This window comes from Callionymus lyra, chromosome 8 (genome assembly GCF_982586985.1).
Source record: "Callionymus lyra chromosome 8, fCalLyr1.hap1.1, whole genome shotgun sequence".
Taxonomy (NCBI): domain Eukaryota; kingdom Metazoa; phylum Chordata; class Actinopteri; order Syngnathiformes; family Callionymidae; genus Callionymus; species Callionymus lyra.
The window spans coordinates 7,635,943-7,656,447 of NC_141825.1; the positions used below are offsets into that span (position 1 = coordinate 7,635,943).

A 20,505-nucleotide genomic window follows, 5' to 3' on the forward strand; every position below is an offset into this window, starting at 1 on the left:
AATATGATTACCTTTAGCTCGTTCTAAAAGAGACGACACGTTAGCACATCTCCATTTTAGTGTAAGTTCTGAGGCAAAAAACATTAACATGTAGAACTTTTGATGGGAAAACATATGCTAGTAACAAAATAGGAGTCATCTCTCAGAATACACAGAATTGTGGGTAATCTCCCACATTTTTTCCAGAAGTACTGCCGGACACACCAGAACCATCGTGCTAACTAACTTTGTCATTAGTTTTAATGTGGTTTAGCGTATGGGAACCATTCACCTATAATATATACATAAATCGGAATGTACACACTTATTCATGACAGTCGTCAGGTTAAGGTACCAAATCGAAGATTGTCATGAAAATGTTTAATTATGACATTTTTGTTGATGTTTTTTTTACGATACATTTGTTTATACATCCATATATTCAATGATAATTATTAAGTTACACAAGCAGTACGTACGATTGAAAACATTGTTTCAGGCTCCCCCCAATGTCGAAACAGTGTAACTAGAATCTTTGTTGCTACGTTACTTCATTGCTAAGTACTGCATATATTTGCTTGAAACATGAAGAAAAGGATCTTGTTAGGTCAGCGTTCTCTTCCGGGTAATTTTAAAAAGTCATATGGAAACACTTACGTAGTGCTGTAAAGACGGGTGTGAGTTGTGTAGTTAAGACCATCATTAAAAATAATACAGCAAGAGTTCTACTAGGTTAGTCATGACTGTAATTAAACACTTCTTAATGTAAAATATTATGCTGTTACATTGTAAAACTATTCTGATTTACAAATAACCTTTACTACTCACTTACTATTCTAATCCAAATAGTTTTGGAGCTGTTTTAAGTTTATAAACCAAAATAAGTCATCAAGTCATTTCTCTATTGACCGTCCTGAGGTTGATAAGAAAACAAAGCTTGAGGCGATTAAAGTTGATTTGTTTGTGAAATGATGTGATGATTAGAGCAATAATCCAGAAAAGCTCTTGTTACGCACCAATCGCTTGCAAATGACTTCTTAGGCTGGAGGGAAGTGTCATGGATTGTTAGTGATTGTTTGTTCCTCGAATTCTTGATTTGCCTGCCCTGAGGTTAGAACATCTTCATGAGCAACAAGGTTTTTTTCCTGCAGGAGACGGAATCCATCCCATCGTTCGGATGCATCACCTCATGACTCTCTGTCTGAAGAACTAGTTACTATGGAACATAGAAGTTTGTTGCAGTGGAGAGCATCACTGCAATGCTGTTTCTCTACCTACCAATGACAATACAGTACACAGCCGTTGTGAAAACCTCTTCATAAAATTACTTTTTTAAAAGCGAAGTGTAAAGTTTAAATTATAAACACCAACCTTTCTGGAGCTTCTTTAGTTTTTATGAAGATAAAGTAATTTACAACATTATCATAACTGGAGTTTTAGTGATACTCTGATCTCATGATACTACTTAATACGATGTATTTGGCTCAAGATACGATTCGATATGACAGTTTTTCAGCACTGACTTTTCCGACATCTTGTGATAGTTCCATTATCTTTTGCTTAAATTGATAGAACTGAAAGAAAAAATGTGTCCAAACATCAGCTTTAAAAGCTGACTGTATCCTCTTGTCCTTAGTTATCACGGAGATCTTACAGATTTCAATCTTTCCTTTAGCTGTTAAGGACGTAATTACTACTGCCATCTAGCGGCTGGAAGTTTATTTGCAACACAAAAATGAAGAAATGCTGTGAAAATTTAAATGTTAATAGATTTTTTTTTTAATTTAACTTTACACACACTTTATTAAAATATACACCATACATTACTGTGATTAAAATTAAAATAGGTTTTGAAAGCCTCCAAAGAAAATGCCCAACTTTATGTTTGACAAGAATTGGTTTAATGGTGCGTAAAGGCGAAGAGGCCCCCGAGCGGCAGCTTTTAATCACAAACGCCTCGGGCCAGCTCTGCTCCTGATTATCCGACATCTTAATAACGGGAATCTCATTCCGAGGCAGACGTTATCCGATGCTAACAAACTAAAGTGAATCCACTTAAAAAACCTTTGTGGAACATTTGAAGAAAGTGATGATGCGGCATTACGTGCAAGAGCTCGCTAATCTCATTGTCGGAGCGTCGCTCGTCTCGATGCAAATGACGAGTAAATAAGCCACGAGTCAAACGAGCGATCCGGGGGTTGATCATGTGAACACGGTCTGATCCACTGATCTTCTGACACACTCTCCACATCCCGGGGAACACGGTCACACAAACCGGCACTATTTCCACTCGAGCTGCTCCATTACCGGGAAGTGAGGCGGAGCAAATGCTCCACTAACAAAAATGAAATCGAGGCGACGCGTTCTCTGCCACGTATCATCTTATTTCTTAATACGGTAATGCTGCATTCATTCTGAGCAACTTTAATCTTGTTCCGGAAAATTCCATTAATCTCCGACGGTGGCTGGCGATACAAAGAGGAAAACGCTGAGCGGTGGGGAAAAAACACCGGTGCCATATTTTACATCCCCACACTACGTCGCACAAGTGCAGAGCTAGCCAGTCCATTCCTCTGTTTTAATGCGGCACATTCCCAGGGAATTAATAAGAATTCCGATGTGGCACCAGCGTGTTATGAGCTGCTTCCAGGATCGTCAAAAGAAATCCAATGAAAAGGAAGGACACCCGTTTTTGTCCTTGCCGTATAGATTATTTATCAATCCCACCATCCGCAGTGACGCATGTCTGCTTTGAGAGTCTCTTCACACACACAATATCCTCACATCAACCGACCAGCTGGCCCTAATCTGTTTGGCAGTTCAGGGTTGAGCGACCGCGAATGCAATATCTTTATGACATTGTTTTACTCAGCGGGACGTGTCGGTGAGTGCTAAACCGCAATATGGAGAAATGAAATCTATCAATCTATAAAAAAACAGATCAAAATGACGCCGTAAATCCCGGACAAATGAACGCGAGCGTAAGCAAAAAATGACGACGGTGTGAATAAAAAAGAACAGCTGACCTTGCATGTTTGCAATTTGTCTATAAAACAAGCGTCGCTGAGCACCTTCTGCCTGATAAAGTTCACGAAGCCATGTTGTGATTTTGGTTTCACGTCTGTGAAATCAAAACCATGATACAACAGAATTCCAGAGGTTGTGTGTGTATATATGTGTGTGTGTGGGATGCAGAGGTGATGTCAGTGTGTGTGCATTGACCATGAATAGATCTGAAGGTAAGAACCAGAATTTTAAAGTTGATCCTGAAAGAAACTCGGGGATCGGGGAAATGTGAGTTCTTCTACTAGAGCGGATCAGAATTCTGGCTCCAGAGTTTTGTATGAACTGCAGGCGAGACAGATCCTTCTTGTTTAGACACTGCAGAAAACTGACCAGAAACTGTTTCCTTCAACTGAGAAAAATCTCTAAACTTAGGAAAATGTTGTCGGAACATGATCTGGAGCTTGTAATCCATGTGTTTGTATCTTCTCGTCTGGACTATTGTAACAGTTTGTTTTCATGTCTTAACAAGAAGGATCTGTCTCGCCTGCAGTTGATTCAGAACTCTGCAGTGAGAATTCTAACTCGCTCAAGTAGAAGAACTCACATTTCTCCGATCCTTAAAACTCTTCACTGGCTTCCAGATTCTTTCAGGATCAACTTTAAAATTCTGGTTCTTACTTTCAGAACTATTCATGGTCAGGCTCCTCCTTACATCACGGATCTGATCCAGCCTTACACCCCAGCTCGGGCTCTGAGGTCTGTGGATCAGAATCTACTTATGGTTCCTGAACACGGCTCAGGACCAGAGGAGAGAAATCTTTTCAGGCTGTTGCTCCTAAGCTTTGGAACAATCTTCCTCTCTCTTTGCGCTCGATGGATCTACTGACTCCTTTAAGAAACATCTTAAGACGTTTCTATTTGTTCAGGCTTTTCCTTGATTTTCTGGAACTCCTGTGTTGTTCTCAGTATTATCTTATAAAGTATATACTTTTTTTTTAGTATTGTTTTGATTGTTAAAGCGCTTTGTGACCCTGGTCTGGAAAAGCGCTATATAAATAAATATTACTTACTTACTTACTTACACTAAAATAAACTGTTACAATTGTCTAAACAAGAAGATACAAACACATGGATTATAAGCTCCAGATCGTGTTGTGACAACATTTTCCTAAATTTAGAGATTTTTCTCTGTTGAAACAGTTTGTGGTCAGTTCTCTGCAGGGTTGTACTAGAGACATGTCACAGGTTTCTCTGGCTCAGTTTGACGGACTGACCTAAGTCAGCCAAGTACTGACTCACACATTCACAATGATAAAATCATCACCTGCTGCACCTTAGTCATGGAATCATTGTCCACATGAATCTTCAGGACTTCCAACAATCGTCTGAATTAGAACACGATTCATCCTGAGTGAGGTGTAAGAAAATATCGATATAATGATATATCGTGATGCTTTTATTAACAATACGGCGTCGATATTAAAAATAAATAAATAAATAACTTTTGAAATAACACTTTAATTCTACCAAGCCCTAATGCTGAGTAGGCAAAAAGTTTAATTACAAGAATTAAGCGAAGAGTTCAAGACATTGGTTGAACATTTTTGTAACAAATCTACATCATTGATCCAATAATTGGTTACAAATGATTTAAAATCCCACAGAATGAGCAGGAGAACCTTTAATGGTGAAAACCAATGATGCTAAATATACAGGAAACAGTGTATTTATCATTCAAAAATCTTTTCTAAAAACGAAAGAATTTACAACTTGGACCAAAACCAGGAAAGTGTGGCTCGGGGGCCGTACACTTTATTTTACCATGAAAGAAATATTTTCTAAATGAATGATCTAAAAATCTTATATTCTCAATTGAAAAGTTTTGTTATCAATAAATATATTAAAATAATATATCATTTAAATGTGTTTCAGGTTTATATTGCTTGTAGATGTATTTAATATATAATATATAAATAATTTATATTATAATGTTATCTAAATGCTGTTAACATGTACACACGATCATACAGAGACTTTTTGACACAATTATTTCAAAGTTGACTTTCACTGACATTTTTGTATAATAAACCTGTCAAAAACTTTATCTCGTCAGCCTTGACTTGCATAATAAATTAAAAAGAAGCAGAAAAAAAGAAAGCGTAGTCTTTGATGTGTAAACAACAGCTTATCTGACTCACTGTCAAATCCTTCTGAGGGAGTCTATTTATAAACATTGTCTGAAAAATCTGCAGGAAAAAAAAGCATTTTACAAAAATATTTGTCACAGGCGATCTTCAGTGGTATTTAAAGTGATAGTGATAAAATATCACTTATTTTCTACTCACCCTCATGTCGACTAATGTTGGATTATTTTGAAAGTAATCTGTTTATAGGCAAACATGTTTGTTCATTTTAATGTAGTGCTTGGAGTTCAGTTGTCTTCATCTTGGTGCAAAAAAACATTGAAAAACTTGAGCGAGTCTATATTTCAAGCCTGTAGCAGAGTTTTCCTTTAGGTCATGGAATGCAGCAACACAGCAGAGTGAATGTATATATAAAAGTATAAATATTAATACGTTTTAAAATAGTGCAATATAGAATAAATAAATAACGTTTTAAATATTGCATAGAATAGATGTATATAAAAGTATTAATAAGTTAAAAATAGTGCAATATGGTATAAATAGAATAAAAACATTTTAAATATTGCATAGCTCAAGTTAGAGTTCATTCAACAGTCTTATCCCCAGAGGAAAGAAACTGTTTCTAAATCTTTCTGTTCTGCAATGAAATTTCATTGCCAGTTTCACTGCTGTGTTTTCTGCGCAATGACAATAAAATAAAGTCTAATATTGTCTAATCTAATTTAAACTTTGATTTTAGCATTTACTGCTAAGATTTCTCAAAGAAACAGGAGATAACTCCAAACAGCCATCTTTGTTATGATATATATATAAACCATGAAATACACCTTACACCTCGAGTGTCCTGTTCCATTGTTTATCGGTTGAATATGAATACATTTTTTAATGTTTAATATTCTTACAAAACTATATCAACAACATCTCTTATTCACAGAACATCTTTCCCTCTTAATGACTCAAACGTCACTGTTTCTTTGAAGCCTTAAACCAGATAAAAGTGACTCAAACACGTGGTTCTCCGCACAGTTCATCGTGATCTCCGTTAAGCTCCCGTCGTCTCGAACACAGCACGGGGCGCCCGCACGTCCCTCCATATCTTAGATGTAGAGCGATTTCATCTGTTGCATTTCATCCGTGTGGATGTTTTTTTCTGCAGCCAGTAATTACCCAAGTTCCTGCGACGGTGGAAGGCAGGGGATTGTGGGGGATCGGGGGCGAAAGGGTGCGGAGCCCGTGTCTGGAAGGCAACTAGTTGATACTGATTCTAAAAATAGAATGTTGCAGTAATTGGCTGGTTGAAAATGATTTTGTAGCCATTATCTTTTATGGATTTGCAAATCTAAAAAAAACAAAAAAAAACACTGTCTGTTTGTAAGCCTCTGCGGAGCGAGTCGGAGCCTCTGCAGTGATTTGCATTTTCCAAAATGGTCTTCCTGGGAACACAGTATCAGTGTCAGGTTCCTCTCATTAAGCCACTTGTCACCTCAGGACCTGCTCTACCGGAGTGACGAACACGACACCTTTACTTGTTAACAAACGACCGGGATGTGAGCGATTGAAAAAACCATTCATAATCCTCATAGCACAGACGAAGACAAACGTCACACCCACAGCACTGCATCGTCCAACAAATGGTCGCAAGTAGGATGGAAAAAAAAAAAAGGAGTGAAAAAAATCCTCTGTGTTGCCCCCCGGGTGGGCAGAGAGACATGGAAGCCACATGAGCTCATCATCCCTTGTTATCTCCTGGGTGCAGATACCAGCAGGGAGTTTTTCAAAGGAACCAAATGGTTGAGTTGGTGAAAACACGGAGCAAAAAACATGGCTATATTTTTACGTCAATGTATCAAACTAGTGATCATCATAACGTGACGCTGGTTTATGGACCAGCAGCTGACCCTCGTGTGCGTTAACCTGCCTTCCTCGCCGTATAAATCCTACACAGAGAGTTTTATGTGACACGCATGTCAATCTCTTCCAGGTCTGCAGAGTCGCAGCGGAAACGCAAACAACGCGGTGATAAATTCTGGTTGACTGGCTGGAATGGACTGAAACCCGGACTGTTTTAAACCAACCATAGTGTACCATCTACTGTAGAAATGTGTAAAATTTGATAGATACGACAGAATTCATAAAATTTACAAACATAATTTTGATTGTAAAGATGATGTCTAATGAAAGAATGAACCAACAATCGTCAAATCAACTGTATTAGGAGCAAAAGCCCGGAATCACTACAATATTTTCTGAACCCCAATAATGCATACAATCAAAATTGTAGATGTTAGGAGTTTACGAAAAGGGCCTAACCCCCCAGCATGTAAACAATCACCTCACCGCTGTCTACAGTCAGGTCTAGAAATTGCTCCAACGGCTACCAGTAGACGAAGCAGGTGGAAAAAAAGAGGGATAGATGAGTTATGATGATAGTGTGTTTAAATGGCACTGAAGGCACACAGGAAGTATGGCGGTTCTATGAAAGTATGAGGAAAGGTTAAAGAGCGAGACCACAATGGGAAAAGGCACCTGTGGAAACTCCATGTGGGACTTTTTTTGTTGTTGAAAAAACAACAAGAGCAAAGACAAGGAAAAGAAAGGGAAACACAAATACATTGTAACAACTGACTTTGCTGGAGTATCAAGAGACTAAAGAGGATCTTCAGCAAACACCAGATTCCTGTTATATACTTCAAGAGTATAAACAGCATACTACAGAAGCTTGTCCATACTTAGGTCTAAACACCCCGAGCAGTGTGCTGTATGTTGTCCAGACCTTTACATTAATGGAAACAAAACAACCGCTTCACAGGCCTATGGCTCAACACAGGAGATCCACTTCCTCAGGTCAGGACTTGTCCATCTCCACTTAAAAGACAGAGGAAACTCTTTTGAGGATAGCAACGTACAGGTGCTAACCAGAGAGGAAAGATGGTTTGAAAGTGGTGTTAAAGATTCTTTACTAGGCTGGAAAACCATTCTCTTGACATCGTATCTTCTCAGTTACTTAGAGCTGAGCTCCCTCCAAAGGTCCACAACCGGATCCAGTGTGAGTCAACGAGCCTCTCTAAGATACACCTAGCACCCTTTTGACATCCCAAGTCCAACTCCCTATTGTTCTCTGTTCTTGCCCCAGGATATATATACTGGCTCCTCACTCCAGCTCACTCGGAACTGAAGAAACTCCTCGAATGAAACGTCTTCCTAGATCTCTACACAGTTCAGTTGACTCGCTTTGGAACCTTGAATGAGATTCATGACATTCACCTGATGAATGAGAACCTAGACCGACAGGTATAAAAGGAGAAGAGAAGTTGTTTTTAAAAGAAAATATGGACCAAAATTTGAAGAAAATATTAAATATAGCCATAATATAGTATTTATAGCCTAGTATAAGCGTGGACATGACTTGTCCAACCAGAGAGAAGCCAATTGAGCGAAGTCACATATGAAACGCACAATACATACAACGGTTTCTCGCTGGTCGATGTAGGTTAATGTGGTGGTACCGCGCTGGTATCTGGAGTGTGTCGGCCGCTCTGTAACCAACTACCCTTCTATCCCCTCGTGGGTTGCGCTTGACTTCCGCCGTTTTCACAGCCGCTCTCAGCAGTGCACTCCATTACACCTTAAATCACTTAAAAGATCAGAAGCACCAAAAAAAAAACTCCCAGTGAAGCTAATTTACCCTGACTGTGAGGATAATCTAGAGAAAACAAGTGCAAACAAACAGCGGCGTCTGATTCCAATCTCATAAAGGGCAAAGCTATCTTTACTCTCCACGCTGTTTGTGCATCAAATCGACGATATTAAAAACAAAATTACACCTTCCGACGTCGATGCGTTTATCAACCATACTGCAAAAGCACAATATCCCAGATAAGGAATCGCATATTCCATATCCAGGGGCATTATGGGTAAGGCAGATGTTGGCTATCACGAGGATGATGCTCAATAAATAAAGAAGGATAAGTGGGTCTTGTCCTGCGTTTGGTGGCACAGAGCCGTAGACACAGCGGCGTGACACGCAGCTGCACACTGCTATTGATTCTCCGCTGGTCTCCAGGCACCCTTTCCTTTTCATTCAGGCTGCCTGCCAAGTGCCTCTGAACAGGAACCCCTGCTCTCCCAATGTCTGCACGTCTGCTTAAGCACAATCAATGGCCCATCAGCAAGAAAAGAGAACACACTCCGTACTCTGAGCCTCCGTCGCTGGTGAGTCAGAGAAAATTGAAAATATATGTAGTGGAAAGACATCATGATACCAAGCCGGCATTAGGCATCATTGACTATCAGACGGAAATCAAAGGCTTTTAAAAGAGCTTGATATGGCTTCCAGACAGAAGAGCAGCTGCTGGTCTTTAAGGCCGTGTTGAGGAAATGTACATTTATAGCTCTGAAGGTCCCTCTACGGTGACGGAGGGCTGTTGGTGGAACATTAACTTGAGTATGAACTAGTAAAGAAGAGACAGACACTCAAATATACCACAAACCATCACTTTCATTGCCAACTAGGGTTGTCACAAGAACCAATACTTTGGTACTAGGGCTCTGTGAGCGTCGAGGAAGGACCTCCATCGTCTTCAAAACGTTCTCCTGCTTCTGCTATTTCAATTGAAAACAAAAGACCTCGTGTGACTGATAAACCTGCCAGTCAACGTCGCATTTGTAGATACTATGGCTTCGAGGATGAATGTGGAGAAAATATTAACCTTTAAAATCCTGCAAACATGTCTCTGGAGTTTTGGAACTAAAGGAGAAACACTTGGAACTTCACCTTGAAAGACTTATTCGAAGAGATCAAGGTAGAGATTTTTAGTTTTATACAAAACTATGTCAAATTAAACACACATTCAGTTATTTGAGGTGGAGAAACACTTCAATGCAGCAATAATCACTACAGAGGTGCTTGTTTCTTATACTTTACTTTAATTTACTGTGACGATACTGTTTAGTACACAATGTTATTTGAAGTAAAACTTTATTTTTCTTTCACAGTATCAATCAACAAATCTTGTTGGTTTTCTGTATTTAATAAAGTTGTGTACTTCAAAGTAAAGGCTTCTTTTTCTAACCATGGTATCAAAAATTATCGAAAAAATGTAATGGGTTTGGTATCGACTACTGAAATCTTGGATCATGACAACCCTATTGCCAACAAATGACATACACACACTATACAAAGTGGTTTCTTCCTTTCACTTTTGCTAAAGTGTATCTAGAGAAAATGTGATCGAAGATCAAACACTCATGAGACTAGATGAGCAAGAAACTTTTACCTAGAATGGTCGTCAGAATTCCATCTATTTCCCAGTGAAAATCACGTTGTCTGTGCGAGGGACACCTATAATGAAATTCTGACCTGGTTTTTCACCTTCGCCTCCCAAGGATGGAAGATGTCAGAATATATATATCAGTCTTTTCTCTGGCAGGATATTCACTGAGACCAGCTCATTTGGAATGGAGGAGAACTCGCGGACGAGATGTGAAACGTCTTCCTTAACTAGACTCAGTCCAGTCGACTCTCTTCGGGACCACGTGGATGAAGAACCTACATGGACTTGTCACATTTTTCACTTAAATCCATCCTGTGTTCTGAGGTGTGCTAAGATTGAACTGAGTCATCGCCTCCCAAATCTGCTGACAAATGAATATTCAAACATTTCCACGTGTTTCTGGTTATCCCAGTTCTCCTGCCTTGAGCATTTTTAATGTTTTTTTTGTGACTTTTCTTTTAAAAAGAAAACCTAAAAACACTCAATATCACCAGTTCCCGCCCAGTTCCATGTTGCCTTCTTTAAGATTCAGAAAATTAACATAATGAGAAGATGATTTATGAATCGTTACTGTGGCAATTAATATTCTCAGCAACACAAGATCACATCATCTGTAAAAAGGAGAGTTGAGATCTTACTACGATCCGACCAAGATCCGACCACAATCCAACCACAAACCAACCACAATCCAAACATGATCCATAAACCATCCGACCACGATCTGACCACGATTGAACCACAATCGGAACCCATCGGACGACAATTTTTGACCACGATTTAGCTACGATTGAACCACAATCGGACCACAATCCGACTACAATCTGACCACGATCTGACCACAATCCGAGTTGATCAAGCAGAGTTGAGCTCTTACAGTCATTGTCCTTGATTGTGAAAACACATCCAACATAGAACCAAATATGTTGATTTTCTCTTAAAATACTGCACTAGTTTGATAGTTTTATTTGCAAACCCACATATGATATAATATGAGAGCTGTTGTAATGAAACCAATATGCTCCATAATGATAATGATGCATGGATGAATCGAACATTTCATGTTTCTTCAGTGTGTGTTTGGAACTTGTGTGTAGATGAAACCAACTCTTTATTTGATTTTATTGGAAAAAGTTAATGATACAATATTGTTTCACCCGGTCCGGAGTAAGATTATTCATACATCACTACACATGAACATATCTCTCCAAATATATACATTAATATTTAATCAAAACTGCTTCCATCTATTTGAATTTTTCCAAGTACATCACGACCGTCATGAGTTTAATTTAGAGCTATTTGCGTTTTTAAGAGCAACATATAAAGGGGCAAATAAGACAAAGTATTTTGATTTATACATTGAGTTATTCCTAAAACTGAAAAAAATAAGCTTTGTAATGGAATAGAAAAAGGCTTTTTTTTATTTTAAATTACATCTATATCACAAAATAAAGACATATTGTTAATTATATTTTGTGAAATTTTTTAAGCCTTTTTTTGCAAGTGATTGATCAACTTGACCAGTGAAGATTAATAACAAAGAAAAAGTACTTTTGCCAAAATGTCCTTTGTGTTTCTCACCGTAGATGAAGATAGTTTAAGATGGACGAGGCTGACTTTCCGTGGAAGTCGAGAGAAGGAGTTTTCTTCCCACATTTCTTTTGGATCCAATTCTCTAATAACTCTGGGTCGACTTTATCGAACCTCTTGAACTTCTGTGTATTATGTAAATAACGATTCTCCCGGGAGTATTTCTGAATCCAAATGGATTTCCGTAAGTCCGTTACTCGGGGAAAACGGGAAAAACTAAAATCAATTCTGCTCAATAATAAAGCTACCAAAAAAAAAAGAAAAAAGTACTGAAGCTTCAGTAAAAATGCTGCTTTTGGAAAGTTTCTCTGCCCATTAGCACCGAGAGTTGAATAACTGTTGCTCGGTCAATTATCCTCTGTGCTGGGCTCCATAACAAATCATCAGTTTGTTTTTCCTGTAAATAGAAAAGGCGGTGGGTGAGAAAACGGCCACATTTTTCCTCAAGTCTGTGCGTTTTGGCGACGGTGACAAGCACGACGCAGCCTCACAGTCGGAGTCAGATGTGTCTTTTAAAAACACACCTCGAGACAATGATGGATCACTGACTGTCGGTGACTCTTCCTCCCCAGGTGGTCTCCGCCGAGGCGGCGTCCTGCACCACTGCCAGGATTCAAGGCAGGCTGTGAATCCGTTTGCCGGGCTGTCACGGTTCACAATGGAGCGACGGAGACGCAACCATTACAGCGAACGTTTCTCTTTTGTTTCCAACGCGTCAGAACATCTTTGTGTAGTCGATCTAAAGCCACACAAAGAGAAGAACCTGAGATGAATGCGGCGATGTCTTCCTCAAAGATACACAACCAGACTCATTTTGCATCTCAATGTGGTCGACCACGATCGAACACAATCCACCAGGTTTGACCAGGATCGACAACAGTCGGACCACGATTGGACAAGGATGGACGAAGATCGACCAGGATCTACCACAATCGGACCATGATCGACCATGATCGATCAGGTGCGACCACAATCGGACCAGGTTCGACCACGATCGGACCACGATCGGACCAGATTCGACCAGGATCTACCACAATCGGACCACGATCGACCAGGTTTGACCAGGATCTACCACGATCGGACCAGGTTCGACCATGATCAACCAGGATCTGCCACGATCGACCACTTTCGGAAAGATTATCGGACCACGATCAACTAGGATCGACCACGATCGGACCACGATCGGACCACGATCGACCAGGTTCGACCAGGATCTACCACAAATGGACGACGATCGACCAGGTTCGACCAGGATCTACCACAATCAGACCACTATTGACCAGGTTCGACCAGGATCTACCACAATCGGACCACGATCGTCCAGTTTCGACCATGATCGACCAGGATCAGCCACAATCGACCACTTTCGGAAAGATTATTGGACCACGATCGACTAGGATCGACCAGGATCTACCACAATCGGACCACTATCGACCAGGTTCGACCAGGATCTACCACAATCGGACCACGATCGTCCAGTTTCGACCATGATCGACCAGGATCAGCCACAATCGACCACTTTCGGAAAGATTATTGGACCACGATCGACTAGGATCGACCACGATTGGACCACGATCGACCAGGTTCGACCAGGATCTACCACAATCAGACCACTATCGACCAGGTTCGACCAGGATCTACCACAATCGGACCACGATCGTCCAGTTTCGACCATGATCGACCAGGATCAGCCACAATCGACCACTTTCGGAAAGATTATTGGACCACGATCGACTAGGATCGACCACGATTGGACCACGATCGACCAGGTTCGACCAGGATCTACCACAATCAGACCACTATCGACCAGGTTCGACCAGGATCTACCACAATCGGACCAGGATCGTCCAGTTTCGACCATGATCGACCAGGATCAGCCACAATCGACCACTTTCGGAAAGATTATTGGACCACGATCGACTAGGATCGACCAGGATCTACCACAATTGGACCACTATCGACCAGGTTCGACCAGGATCTACCACAAATGGACGACGATCGACCAGGTTCGACCATGATCGACCAGGATCAGCCACAATCGACCACTTTCGGAAGGATTATCGGACCACGATCGACTAGCATCGACCACGATCGGACCACGACCGACCAGGTTCGACCAGACCAGACCACGATCGACCAGGTTCCACCATGATCGACCAGGATTGGAAAGATGATCGGAACACAATTGACCAGTATCGACCAGGTTCAACCAGGATCGACCAGGATCGACCATGATCTGACATCAATCGAACCTCAATCGGGTCACATTCGAACCACAATCAGACCACAATCCACCAGGATCAACCAGGAACAATGTTTAGAAGAAGATAAACAAGGCTTCATTTGTCGCCTCAGAATAAAAGAGCTTTGAGAAGTGCATTCCAGCCGCTTTAATAAACCCAATATGTATTTATTTGCCTTCTGAAAAAAAACCCGCTCAACTTGTTTTCAGACCACACTGGATCCCACGCGGAGCCTGCGGCATTTTTTACTTGAGCAGCGTTTCATCTGCGACAGTGTGACTTTCAAATTAAAAGAAATTATTTCCACAGCTCCGACTTTCTCTCTTATTAATGAGTGTCAGTGCCGGCATGCATCCGAGATGCGAGAGATATTTTTAAACACATTAACAATGGTCTAATTTTAGCTTCCCCTGCATTTACTGTTTAACCGAAATAAACTGTGGACAAGTTTCCAGCACCGAGGGCCAGACGAGGGAACGTCGAGTGAAACCCACGCGGAGCTGCACTTGAGTGCTCTCATCAATACAAATTAATTTGATGTCATCATCTTAAGAGCGGTTAATTATCTTATGCTACATCAGCAGCACGGAGGGAGGCGAGGAATATTCCAACATTGACTGTACGGTAGATACGATGAGACGCGAGCGAAGACGCCGCTCGACCTGGCGGAATAATGGAATCAAGGATCTCCACCACTTTAGAGCATCGGCGTGTTTGATCCAGAACTGTCGCCTCTTCTGAGTTCGTACGTCGACATACTTCGTCAAAGACGATACACTGAATAATGAAGGTTGAGCCGACACTGGATCACGTGAGGAGAAAACACGAAACACAGGTTCAGTCGCAGCCGAAACAGGATTGACATGGATTAGATTGTCTTGATCTGACGATGGTTATTATACAATTTTATACTTTGGACTCGGGTTTGTATGTAGTAGTACTGTTGAATAGAATAACTGTAGTAGTATAACTGTAGAAGAGCGTAACTGTTGTAGTACAACTGTAGAATAGTATAACTGTAGTAGTATAACTGTAGTATAGTGTAACTGTAGTATAGTGTAACTGTAAGTAAGTAAGTAAGTAAGTAATATTTATTTATATAGCGCTTTTCGAGACCACGGTCACAAAGCGCTTAAACAATCAAAACAATACTCAAAAAAGTACATACTTTAAAGATCAAGATAATACTGAGAACAACACAGGAGTTCCAGAAAATTCAAGGAAAAGCCTGAACAAATAGAAACGTCTTAAGATGTTTCTTAAAGGAGTCAGTAGACTCCATCAAGCGCAAAGAGAGAGGAAGATCGTTCCACTGTAGTATAGTGTAACTGTAGTACTACAACTGTAGTATAGTGTAACTTTAGTAGTACAACTGTAGTATAGTATAACTGTAGTAGTATAACTGTAGTATAGTGTAACTGTAGTATAGTGTAACTGTAGTACTATAACTGTAGCATAGTGTAACTGTAGTACTATAACTGTAGTATAGTGTAACTGTAGTAGTACAACTGTAGTATAGTATAACTGTAGTAGTACAACTGTAGTATAGTGTAACTGTAGTAGTACAATTGTAATATAGTACAACTGTAGTATAGTATAAATGTAGTAGTACAACTGTTGTATAGTGTAACTCTAGTATTAAAATGTAGTATGGTATAATGTAGTACAGTGTTACTGTAGTAGTACAGCTTTAGTATAGTATAACTGAGTAGTACACCTGTAGTATAGTATAACTATAGTAGTACAACTACAATATAGTTTAACTAGTATAGTATAACGTATTATAGTGTTACTGTAGTAGTATAACTGTAGTCTAGTATAATTGTAGAAGTATCTCTTTAGTCTAGTATAACTATAGTAGTACAAGTAGATTGTAGTATAATTGTAGAAATACAAGTATAGTATAGTATAATTGTAGTAGTACAAGTATAGTATAGTATAGTATAGTATAGTATTACTGTATTAGTACAAGTGTAGTATAGTATAACTGTAGTAGTGCAAGTGTAGAAGTACAAGTGGAGTAGTAAAAATGCAGTCTAGTATAATTGTAGTATAGTATAACTATAGCAGTATAAGTGTATATTAGTATAACTAGAAGTGCAAGTATAGTTTAGTATAGTATAAATTAAACCAAATTATAGCTTCATTACATTCAAGTTAAACTAAAAACTCAACTCTTTCATTTACTTTGACTGGTGGATGTGACTTTGACAATATTATTACAGAGACTGATGTCATCCATGGACATGCCTGACTCAGGTACTGACCACTGCAGATAAAAAAAAAAAAACAATGATCTAATATCAGTGTCAATGTTGTGATCGATCATCAGGTTTGAAGAAAAAAAACCCAAACACAGTTCAGGTCATTGTGATGCGTTCAATGACAGTGAGCAGGAGCAGCAACATGTACTCATCAGTACTACATACATACTCTAGTCTAAAGTTGTGGATTCATGGAGGAGCGAAGGACGGAGCATCGCTCATTGACAGGCAGTGAATGCAGCACAGCCGAGCCCTGTGATTGGCTGAGACTCGCACGCTCACAGCTCCGGGTGTCCATCAACGCAACACCTGTGGCCGCAGAGCAATTACACCCGAGGACCCGCTAATTGGCTCGCACGGGTCGCCTAGCAACACGCACAATTAACTTTTTTCTTTCTTTTCCCAACAACATAGTTTACGTTTAATCTCGAGCAACCTTACCCGAGGGTTGTCATGGTGACGATGGTGTACCAGAAGGCGGCGGGGATGCTGGTGAACTTGCTGGCCGAGGAGCCCTTCTCCGCGTAGAACATGACGGTGGCGAAGATGATGATGGCCATGGTGAGCGAGAAGAGCAGGAAGCCCAGCTCGGAGGCGCAGCTCTTCAGGGTGTAGCCCAGGATGCGCAGGCCCGCCGAGTGGCGCGAGAACTTGAAAATCCGAAACACGCGGAACACCCGCAGCGTGACGAAGGCGCCGCTCACCTGGTCGTTGTCCGTCATCACCAGGCCGATGTAGTAGGGCATGATGGCCACCACGTCGATGACGCTCATCACGCTCTTCATGAACTTGTAGCGGCTGGGCGCCGCCACCAGACGCAGCAGGTACTCGACGGTGAAGATCATGACGCACGCCGTGTCCAGGCAGAAGAAGGCGAGCGCGTAACGGTCCCCGCAGGAGACCTCCTTGGACCTGTTGGGCAGGCTCCCGCACGGCACCGTCTCCACCACGTTGGCCATGACGGAGATGGCGATGAAGAAGCCGGTGACGTAGTAGAAGACCAGCGCCACGGTGCTGGTGTGCGGGTTCTCGAAGGCGCGCCACAGGAACTCGCGCGCCGTCAGGTTGACCGGCGCCGCCTCGTTGTTCATGTCCATCTCCTCGTCGTCCTGGAGCCGCTCGGCGTTCTCCCGCCGCCGGTCCTTGTACTCCTCGTAGCAGCAGTCGCCGATGATCTCCGGGATGATCCCGAAGAACGCCAGCTCCTCGTCGTAGGCGGAGATGCACTCCTGGCGCGGGTAGTGGAGCTTCCCGGTGCGGTAGAAATTGAGGATGTGCCTGAAGATGTCCGGGTCGCGGTCGAAGAAGAACTCGTTGGTCTCCTCGTGGAAGAAGAAGTCGCGCTCGGTGCTGCCCAGCAGGGTGTCCGGGTAGCGCTCCAGGGTGGTCCTCCAGGTCTGGAACTTGGTGCCGCTCACGTTGAGGATGATGAGTCCGTCCTGGGCTTTCCGCTTGTCCTGCGGGGGCACCGGCATCGGGGTGCTGGCCACGGGCATCCACCCGATGGCCGCCGCCCGGGCGAACGGGAGCCACGCCGCGACACCTGCTGCCATTGCTGACCCCTAGTTCTTGCTGCGACCCTGGTCCTGGTTCTTCACTGGCGCTACGAGGCGACGAATCGCATCTGCAGGAGCAAAAAACATCCTTTTAAAAAAAATATATAAATATTCGACTCTTGCACTGCGCAAAAGACGCACGGAGAGATGGCACTTTGCGGCGGATTTCTTCCAATAAAAGAAGGAGGACAAGGAGATGGAAAGACCTACCTCAGAACATCACCTCTTTAAAGAGCATCCGCGGGGACTTTGCGAGGAGAAATCCGCGGAGATAATCCACGAGCCATCGATCAGCCACTGCAGCCAGACGACGAGAAGAAACCGTCGCATCAACAAGTTAAACAATTCTCTGCGCGAGGAACAAGTGCGCGTAGATCAGCTGGAATGTTACTATGATCCGCAGGTTTTTTTCTTTTTTTTAGTGTGTGAGTGTGTGTGTGAGTGTGTATTCCTCCCACCGATGCAGCGACTCCTCAATAAACTCCTGTTCCTCTCGTCTACTGCAAGACCACCCTCCCCCCCCTTCCTCGCAGACAGGAGAGGCAATCACATGCGGGCAGAGAGGAGTGGTCCTGGATCTGCACCTCCAACATTCCTCTGCTGCTGCCACACATGTGTACAAGTACACACAGCCCTGAAGTACTCACGTGCATGTCTTTGTCCGTCAATATCATTATCAGTGTCAATCAAAAACTAACAATACTGTGTATTTGATTGATTGGATTTTAAAGACGAATTGAATCTTTAAAAAAACACAACATTGAAGTCAGTTACCCGCGTTTTTTGAGTGTTGTTTCAGTGTCATGTACTTTTAGAGTACATTGAAATTAAAAAAAAAACTACATGAGTCCATTGAAATATAAAAAAACTAAATGAGTCCATTGAAATATAAAAAAAACTACATGAGTCCATTGAAATATAAAAAACTACATGAGTCCATTGAAATATAAAAAAACTAAATGAGTCCATTGAAATATAAAAAAAACTACATGAGTACATTGAAATATAAAAAACTACATGAGTCCATTGATATATAAAAAAAACTACATGAGTATATTGAAATATAAAAAAACTACATGAGTACACTGAAATTTAAAAAAAAATACATTAGTACATTGAAATATAAAAAAACTACATGAGTATATTAAAATTAAAAAAAACTATATGAGTACATTGAAATATAAAAAAACTACATGAGTACATTGAAATATAAAAAAAACTACATGAGTACATTGAAATATATAGAAAACTACATGAGTGAATTGAAATAAAAAAAACTACATGAGTACAATGAAATATAAAAAAAATACATAAGTACATTGACAAAAAAAACTTCATGACATTGAAATAAAAAACTATGTGAGTACATTGACATAAAAAACTACATGAGTGCATTGACATAAAAACAACATGAGTACATATAAATAAAAAAACTACATGAGTACATAGAAATAAAAAAAAACTACATAAGTACATTGACAAAAAAAAACTACATGACATTGAAATAAAAAAGAAAAAACATGAATACATTGTAATAAAAAAAACTACATGAATACATTGAAATAAAAAAACTACATGAATATATTGAAATAAAAAGCTACATGAATACATTGAAATAAAAATGTAGTATAATTGAATTCTTTGGAACAAAGAAGATCCAAAATTCCAAAAGAAGCTGTTTTTTTAAAGGAATAAAAGAGAAATTGCACTGAATGATTGTTTTCGTCTTCAGCAGAAAATGTCTGCCACTAATTTTTAGACGTACGTATCAGCGCGATCATCATTCTTCATTTTCTCTCTCTTTAACCGAGTTACGCTGCTCAAAGGTCAGCGTCAGCAGCTACACTTCTCAGCTGACATTTTCCAAAACAACCGTAATCAATGAAAGGCGTATTTTTCCATAACACAATCAGCCTTCGTCTCCCAGGACCTGAGACAGCTGCGTCCACCATGAAGCACGTGTTTCAGCGACGGCCACATCCAGACATCGTCACACACACAGTCACTTAAGTCAGAGCCTTCAAGTCCATCCAAACATGGACTTTGATGGAAACATCTGTGTGATCTTCACTTCAGTCCAAACCACAGTCTTCAGTCGATCATCAACAGATTTCACAGGCTCCCGTTATCTGATCATTGCATGTTAGGTTTGAACTTGCACCGTGTTTCCTGCCTTCTTTAGTGATCTAGAATATAGAACATAAAACTAAATACTACAAAACATACAGTACCTACATGAGTACATTGAAATCAAAAACTACATGAGTACATTGAAATATAAAAAAGCTACATGAGTACATTGAAATATAAAACAAAAAACTACATAAGTACATTAAAATAAAAAACTACATAAGTACATTGAAATTTAAAAAAACAACATGAGTACATTGACATAAAAAACTACATGAGTACATTAATGTAAAAAAACGACATGAGTACATTGAAATACA

The 20,505-nt window shown here is 40.6% G+C and overlaps 1 protein-coding gene across 2 annotated transcripts in view; it reads right to left on the minus strand.

Annotated features, from left to right (window-relative positions):
• Positions 1-18,815, minus strand: part of LOC148073525 (A-type voltage-gated potassium channel KCND2-like) — a 79,660-nt gene extending 60,845 nt beyond the window's left edge. For both annotated transcript variants that reach the window (XM_087797250.1, XM_087797249.1), the window contains exons 1-2: positions 18,266-18,815; positions 16,941-18,123 (exon numbers count right to left, since the gene is read on the minus strand). In XM_087797250.1, coding sequence (XP_087653376.1) covers positions 16,941-18,052 — 1,112 coding nt within the window. In that variant the 5' untranslated portion in view covers positions 18,053-18,123; positions 18,266-18,815. The remainder of the gene's footprint in view (positions 1-16,940; positions 18,124-18,265) is intronic.
• Between the last annotated feature and the right edge of the window lie 1,690 nt (positions 18,816-20,505).